Source organism: Cyphomyrmex costatus, unplaced genomic scaffold (assembly GCF_001594065.2).
Source record: "Cyphomyrmex costatus isolate MS0001 unplaced genomic scaffold, Ccosl1.0 scaffold337, whole genome shotgun sequence".
Classification (NCBI taxonomy): domain Eukaryota; kingdom Metazoa; phylum Arthropoda; class Insecta; order Hymenoptera; family Formicidae; genus Cyphomyrmex; species Cyphomyrmex costatus.
Window position 1 is genome coordinate 537,025 of NW_017277525.1, and position 8,469 is coordinate 545,493.

The 8,469-nt window shown below is 30.6% G+C and overlaps 3 protein-coding genes across 3 annotated transcripts; 1 reads left to right on the forward strand and 2 right to left on the reverse strand.

Moving 5' to 3' along the window:
* Positions 1-331: 331 nt before the first annotated feature.
* Positions 332-2,083, reverse strand: Ddrgk1 (DDRGK domain containing 1). The gene is made up of 2 exons (XM_018542588.1): positions 1,922-2,083; positions 332-1,293 (listed from the first exon to the last, which is right to left on the reverse strand). The coding sequence occupies exons 1-2, from the start codon at positions 1,998-2,000 to the stop codon at positions 515-517; spliced, it is 858 nt and encodes a 285-aa protein (XP_018398090.1). The 5' UTR covers positions 2,001-2,083; the 3' UTR covers positions 332-514.
* Positions 2,084-2,531: 448 nt separating this feature from the next.
* On the forward strand, positions 2,532-4,463 carry eca (transmembrane p24 trafficking protein eclair). Its single transcript, XM_018542589.1, has 5 exons — positions 2,532-2,555; positions 2,673-2,995; positions 3,207-3,427; positions 3,542-3,688; positions 4,201-4,463. The coding sequence occupies exons 2-5, from the start codon at positions 2,863-2,865 to the stop codon at positions 4,348-4,350; spliced, it is 651 nt and encodes a 216-aa protein (XP_018398091.1). The 5' UTR covers positions 2,532-2,555; positions 2,673-2,862; the 3' UTR covers positions 4,351-4,463.
* Positions 4,464-5,608: 1,145 nt separating this feature from the next.
* Positions 5,609-7,187, reverse strand: LOC108776079 (golgin subfamily A member 6-like protein 22). Its single transcript, XM_018542587.1, has 3 exons — positions 6,932-7,187; positions 6,593-6,743; positions 5,609-6,525 (listed from the first exon to the last, which is right to left on the reverse strand). Exons 1-3 carry the CDS (start codon positions 7,083-7,085, stop codon positions 5,625-5,627), a joined length of 1,206 nt encoding a protein of 401 aa, XP_018398089.1. The 5' UTR covers positions 7,086-7,187; the 3' UTR covers positions 5,609-5,624.
* Between the last annotated feature and the right edge of the window lie 1,282 nt (positions 7,188-8,469).

Consider the following 8,469-nt stretch of genomic DNA (forward strand, 5'->3'; position numbering starts at 1 on the left):
ATTTCTCAGTATTGAAAATCTATAATATATTGTATATATGTAATGTGAATTACAGATTTTCAATACTGATAGTAATATACCGGAATGCAGTCTAAAATATAAAATTTTTTTTAAGATAAAAATGAGAAAATAAACATTTTATAATTGTATTTATTAAAATTAATAATCTTTTATTACAGAGAGATAGTATAATGTTAAATTATAAATATATACATATTTGTGTACTTATACAAACATTTAAAACATTCTAAATATTTCATTCATTTGTTATAATATAACAACTTGGGTAGCTAGAAGGGCTTGAAGTGCTCCAGTAAACTATGAGTATAATTAATTAATGTAGATGTAAATATGTATTATTTACATCTGTTATGTAACAATTATACTCATGGTTTGCTGGGACAATTGATATTATAAATAAAGATATATTTGTGAACATTATATATACAATAGTCATATTTGTTTAGTAATATTGCAATCAGTATAAGAGATGTACAATAAGAACTTGGTACATTTATCTAACAAAAACGCTACAGCTTTTTGCAGGAGTCAAATTAATTAGATTATTCGAATTTTCAGCTAATTCAGCGATACTAACTCGACCACGTTGACGCACAAATTTAGCAACAGCTTGAAGTTCATCTTCCGATATATAAATAAACTTTCCTCTATCATCAATTACGCCAGTTAAATTACCATTAGCTTGCAATTCTTGAATTCTTTCTACTACGCTCGCTGTTTTCAGTCCAAAATGTGCAGCTAGATCTTCTAAAATCAGCACTTTGTTCAGCTTAATGTATGCAAGAAATTCTTGTAACAAATTCTCGCATTCATTATTTTCTTGTTCATAACCTTCCTCCTCCACACTAAAGGCTTCCTTCATCTTCAAGTATTCTTCATATTCTTGCTTTTCCTTTTCCTCTCTAGCTTTCTTTTCTGTTTCTTCCACTCGTAATTGTTCAACATATTCTTTCTCAGCTTGTTTATCTCTTTCCTCTTGTAAAAGTTGCTCCCGTTTTTTACGTTCCTCTCTCTCTCGTTCAGCCGCTTCTCTCTGGACCTTTTTTTCTGCCTTAGCCGCTAGTTTTATCCGTTTTTTCGTTCCTATCTTATGATCTATTTTGTCATCTTTATCCTCCTCGTAATTTTGATTGATCTGTCTGTCATCATTTGCTTCACGTAGATGATTCGCGTGATTAGCATTTCCCTGCATACGATGTCTGACATTCCTCATAAGGACTACTTGTCTATTTTCTGCCATAGGTTGTTCGTTGGGTTTTAAATTCTTCCTAGCTGAGGATACAATCGTTCGTTTACTAGTATCATGAGACATAAGCATAATGTTCTTTAATATTTAGTAATAATGTTCTTTAACTCTCCATGATCACACATAAAAAAAGTCATACAATAATAATTCTAGGTTAAAATGATCTAAACTATTTTTGAAATTTCCATTGATTTCAAAAAATTATAGTATATAATTTTATTTTTTAAGAAAATGGAACAATGCCGTTATGATCAAAAATTCAATTTTAATATTGAAAAAAAATCTTAAACATGTTAATTTAGGAAAATTAATTTTTTTACTTGAAAAATTATAACATAAAAAATTCATTTTTAAAAATTTTTGTGGTTTAATACTCTTGAAATAATTTACAATATGCTCGGGTCATTTTAAACTACAGTGACCATAAAGATTTAATAAACAAAGTTTCTTATATATTCCTAATTGTTCCACTTCTAATTTTTTTAATAACTCGTCGATTCGATTAAATTTCGATAGTAAACATTATTCGACTGTCAATTTAAAGGTTAAGTGAACGGAGCATATGATACGAAACAGATACAAGTTGACAGGTAAAAAGCTAAGGAAGCGAACTACTGACGGCTTATAAAATAAGAGCTTGACGTAAATTTTTACCTCGTGAATGAATGATACTTAAGCCAATTAGTATAATGGCTGTCCCAACAAAAAATATCCACATATTCAACGTATCCATTTTCAAAGAAGCTTGAAGAAGCTCAACAAGCAAATCCTCGACTCCAATTTACTCCAACTTATATCAATTCGACAAGATTGACAGTAACGATATATGCCATACAGGCCGCTTTCTGCACATGCGCTGATAGCGCCCATAAAACTGATTCTACATCTGGGTCGCATCGTTGTATCACAAGCGTTGCAGTCCAATCAGAGTCTAGTCAGTTTGATATTGATTGGTCGTGTTCAGCAAACTCAACTATTGCGGAGCAGATCAGTGAGCGGTTGCTGCTATTGGATGATCTAAAAGAATACACCAATAACGATGAGCGCGTTCAGCAGACTCAACAGTTGGTGAGCGCTTGCTGTTATTGGTGTATTCTTTTCGATCATCTAATCAGAATTTTAGATCTAGAAGAATGCACCAATAGCAAGCGTTCAATCAACTGTTGAGTCTGTTGATTCAAACAGCGCCATACGTCATACGACGAATCATACGTATCATAAAGTGGTGGACGACACAAATACACAATTCAGCGATTAACAGCGCAACGCAACGGTCCATACATATAAGGTTACGTAAGAAAGATCTTTCTTCTGTTTGACGGTGCCACATGCTGATACTGCAGATACGCGTAGATATGTGTATCGACGTGACATCTACTTAACCGACAATCAATTTGTTTTTTAGAAGTTGTTTTAATTGAAGAGCTGGTCTTCCTCAGTCTTGCTTTCGAAGGTGACGTGTATTCCGTATGGTCGCCTCTACTCGAGTCTTCGGTTTCGTTGAATCTCGTTGGCTGTCGTCTGGCATGCGTGCGAACGTTTATTTGTGATTTCATAATCATCTTGTCACTGGCGATTAAACTGTTACGCGAAACATGTTAAAATACGGAAATATTGTTTTCATTTTTCTATGCGTTCTCGAATTTGGGACGGGACTGTATTTTCATATCAGTGAAACTGAGCGAAAATGCTTCATCGAAGAGATCCCCGACGATACTACGGTTTTAGGTAAAATCATTTCATTATTTTAATAACCTTTACTTACTGCTTTTTTGCACTTATTGCTTCTTGCCCAATTGTTATTCAATCATTTTGTGTGTGTGTAGCGAGATTAAAAATTTATAGAAAGAAAGTGAAACATGTGATACGTTGCTCTGCTCTTCCTACTTTTGCCTATCGTTTATTCAGCGAAAAATATCTTTTTATTCGTAATTTGCAGTTAATTATAAAGTAGAGCTTTATGACCCAAGAAGCGGAGGTTTCATGCCAAGTAGTCCTGGTATCGGTATGCATGTTGAAGTAAAGGATCCTGATGACAAACCTATCCTCTCTCGAGTTTATAGCTCCGAAGGTCGAATTTCCTTTACCTCGCATACTCCAGGAGAACATGTAATCTGCTTGTACTCGAACAGTACCGCCTGGTTCAGTGGTACTCAATTGGTAAGATACATACATACATACATTATACAATTATTATCAATAAATTAAATTGAATAAACAAGAACAAATAAAAATAAAGACATATATATATTAGAAAATATTTTTTATTTGCAGAGAGTACATCTAGATATTCAAGTAGGGGAACATGCAATTGATTATGCCAATGTAGCGCAGAAGGAAAAGTTATCAGAGCTCCAACTTAGAATACGTCAGCTACTGGATCAAGTTGGACAAATAACCAAGGAGCAAAACTATCAAAGGGTATAAAGTAATTAAAATATAGTTTCTCTCTAGGGATGTGTTTTCTAGCAAAGATACAGTGAATCATTTCAGTCTTGTTTAATATTAAAGAAACAACAAGGATATAACAATTCATAGTGTTACACTTATATAGATAATATTTCTATATAAGGCTAGCTGAGCAGTGAACAGGTTTTCTATAAACAGGAGTGGATATTGAAGAAGATGGACGATTATTAATGTTCTCTAGAAAAGAATGAAAGAAATGTTCAATAACCGTAAATATGCAAGTATAGCAACATGTCATGCTTTATAACAAACTAAACAATAATAGAGAACAAAATAAATATTGTCTGTACCGTAGTGTTGGACTTCTACAGAGAGCTCAGCTAGCCATATAGAAACATTACACGTGTGGTTACACTATGTTCTTACTATAAAGTACACTTTATATATAAAGCAACATTTTGAATATTGTAAAAAAAAAACTTTATGTGAGAGATTATTGTGTAAAAACATGTTTAATTTTTTAGTATCGGGAAGAACGGTTTAGGCAAACGTCTGAAAGCACTCATCGTCGTGTATTCTGGTGGTCCCTAACTCAGACGATAGTAGTCCTGATTATGGGTGCATGGCAAATGAAACATCTCAAGAGTTTCTTCGAGGCAAAGAAATTAGTTTAAATATTGTATATTATAATATAAACGTGCATCTTGATTTTAGCTGCAGTTGATCATATATATATGTCCAAATTTCATTTGTAGCATTAGGAAATTTTTATTATAATATTTGAGCACGGTGCTTATCAAATAAACATATTTGTATTTAATTATCAGTTTTCTACGATAAATATATTACTTGTGATTATATGCAATTGTATAATGTGTAGTAAGTTATAATAAGAATAAAATAAGTGTCTTAAATAAAAAAATGTCATTATTTTATTTCTTATTTTATGAAATTTCTATATCATCTTTTTCCTGACTTCGAAATTTCGTTCAAATTCTTATACAGAAAATACTTCTCAATTAGCTTTATTTAACATCTTGAATTGTTCTGTCCTTTTAAAAATTAAAATGTATAAATAACATTTCTTATTATATTTTTGTGTAAACAAAAGCAAGTAATTGTTCAGTTAAGCTTCCTCATTTTCGATTTTGATAAAATAAGGCTCATTTGATATATTTTTGCATGAAACGATCGAATCTTGCAGGAAAAATCTACTCAACTACATACAAGCTGAAATATTAATCGTTAAAGTTCACAATTATATTCAGATTAGAAAATATGTCAGAGAGGACTCGCATACGCTCTGCTGCACATGTTTTGCATTTTTCCATGGTGCAAAAATGCGCATCATGGTTACAGCCATGATATAAGAAATATAGTAATAGCACTTTTTTTACATCTCTTAAAAATCAATAAATCTTAAAGTGGCTTTATCTTTGTGATTTGGTCTGATGTAAATATTTGTCTTAAAACTTCAATTAGTATCGACTTGTTTCTGCCTCAATTATTTATTTTGTTATTCTACTACTTCTTTTTCTTTCTATATATTTTGCTTTTTTTTCTTCTAATTTTCGTATTTACATTAATAATGTTTTTATTGATGCATTTTCCATTGAAAAATTATAATTGCTGACCTACCTTCTGTAAAAAAAAAAAAAACATTTGGATATACAAAATGTATATACATACAGGGTGAGGCATTTAAACACGTCACCTGAATAACTCGTTTGTTTTTAACAATAGAAGAAAAAGTGCCAAACAAAAAGTTGCTTTGTTTTGAGAGACACATAATGTGATGTCAATAAACGTTTTGTAAGTGAAGGCATAAAGGATAGGTCAAATCTGGTTTTTTTTTAATGGAATGATATGTTTTTTATTTACATTTGATAGAGCATTTTCAGATGAATACAGTGACTTATAATTGAAGGTCATTCAAGATTACACAAGGTTAATAATAGAAAATAGCTGGACATATTGGAATGAAATAACTGATTGCAGCATTTTCTACACATTCTGCAGTTTCTGCTTCCGTATGTTGCATAACTTCTTCTTGCGGCAAACGCTTCTCTTGTTCAATATATTCGAAATAATTGAGTGCAGCATTTTGTACATTTTCTGCAGTTTCTGCTTCCGTATATTGCGTAACTTCTTCTTGCGGCAAACGCTTCTCTTGTTCAATATATCCGAAATAATTGAGTGCAGCATTTTGTACATATTCTGCAGTTTCTGTTTCCGTATGTTGTATAACTTCTTCTTGCGGCAAACGCTTCTCTTGTTCAGTACATTCGAAATAATTGAGTGCAGTATTTTGTACATATTCTGCAGTTTCTGCTTCCGTATGTTGCATAACTTCTTCTTCTTGCGGCAAACGCTTCTCTTGTTCAATACATTCGAAATAATTGGGTGCAGCATTTTGTACATATTCTACGATTTGTGCTTCCGTATGTTGCATAACTTCTTCTTCTTGCGGTAAACGCTTCTCTTGTTCAATACATTCGAAATAATTGGGTGTAGCATTTTCTACATATTCTGCAGTTTCTGCTTCCGTATGTTGCATAACTTCTTTTTCTTGCGGCAAACGCTTCTCTTGTTCAATACATTCGAAATAATTAGGTACAGTATTTTCTACATATTCTGCAGTTTCTGCTTCCGTATGTTGCATAACTTTTTCTTTTTGCGGCAAACGCTTCTCTTGTTCAATACATTCGAAATAATTAGGTGCAGTATTTTCTACATATTCTGTAGTTTCTGCTTCCGTGTGTTGCATAATTTTTTCTTCTTGCGGCAAACGCTTCTCTTGTCCAATACATTTAACTAGTTCTTTGTACGTTGGTACTCCAGTCCTTAATCTTAAAGAATATATTTTCATATGCATATGAAAATTGCAACAAATTTAGAAACGTAAAAAATACTTACGGTTCATTTTCAGTTCCTTTATACCTTTTCGTATATTGTGTATGTTTCTTTTCCAATATTAACATTTTTGTTGGAATAGCATCTTTTCTTAGGATATTAAATGGAAAATCAGTAAAGCACTTAGAATCAAAATGATTACTACATACCACTGCTACAATTATAATATATTTTATTTTAATATGTATATATGTATATCTTAATTCATTTTCGTTTTAATTAATTAATTAATTAATCAATTAATAAATAAATAATTGATAAATAAATCATTTATATATTATTTTTAATTTATTTATTTATGTTGTAAACTAATGAATATTTAATTAATTATATCAATTTTACCATAATCAATTTTTATATCTGTTTCTGTTCTTTGACAGGCTTGAAGCCATTGCTGACGAAGAATTTTGTCTTTTGGAAATCGAAAATATCTCACATTCTTCGTTCTCTTATAAGACGTACGACTAGTACAATTTTTCACGCAACACCCTGGCATTTTTACAAACTCAATAAACAATATTAATACAATTAACTCTATTTTTATTTCTTTTTCACTTCACTAACCTATTCATTGACAGCTAGACTGAGGGTAAATTCTGATTGATCGAAGAGCACTGAGCAGACACTACTTTGAACCACTTGGGGAGCGTTCAGGAATTATGCTCAGATAACTCTTGGGTGCATTTTTGCTATAATATACGTTACGTACACTATAGCCTAGTGTTATCTAGGTGTGATTCCTGAACGCAGCCTTGCGCATCCTCGGGAATGGTAGTGACCCTCTAATAAGAGTCTGGCCACCTTCTCCCCGGTTTGTGATTGGTCCGACATTTATCATCCATTCCCGCAAATTTCTTTAAATTTATAAATTGTAAAAATTAATAAATTCGTAAAAATTAAAGTAGAATCAATTACAATTTTTATTTTTATTATTATTTAACTTATATTAACATTATTAAATATTTTCTATAAAAACTTTTATGTAAAAAAAACGTTGCAATATGTCTTTCATAAAATAAAAACAACAATTAAGTAAGTATTATAAATAGATTGAAAATATAAAAATTAATATATTAAGAATATATAAAATTTATAAAAATATTACAAGATTAAGAAACTTTAATAAAAATTAAATTTAAATACAAATAATACAATTAATGCTTTAAAATTCTTAACAAAAAATACTTAGGTAGCACCAATAGGGAATAAATAAAGTAGTATATTTATGCAGAAAAAAATATTTCATGTATATTTCATATTATTTATGTATATTAGATATACAGTATTTATATTTAATAAAAATGTTTTTGTAATTATTATATTTAACATATAACAAAAATGTAACATATATTCCTTTAACGCATAATAAAAATAATATAAATAATAATATTAATCATAATAATATAATAATATTAATAATAATAATAATAAATTATAATAATAATAATATAATAATAATATAATAATATAATATAATAATAATTTATAATATAATAATATAATAATATAATATAATAATATAATAATATTAATCATAATGATTCTTCTTCTTCTTCGAATATTAATGGTCCTGGTCTTAAAAATGATACGATGCATGAGGCGAGACGAAACAGAAACAGAAACTATGAAGTTTGTAGAGCTACAATCAGCTACAACTTACAGCGCCACTAGAATGAGATAGCATGATTTTTTCTCTCTCGCACAATTTCGACGAATAATGGCGGACTCACGTGTCCAGACTCTTATTAGAGGGTCACTAGGGCAGAGAGAAGCCTAAGAGCGGCCATGCCCGGGATTTAGCTGCAACTTTATTTTGAAGCGCCTCTATGTCCACAAAACGTGGACATTGAACTATGTAGCCAATGTCCACGATCGTGTCG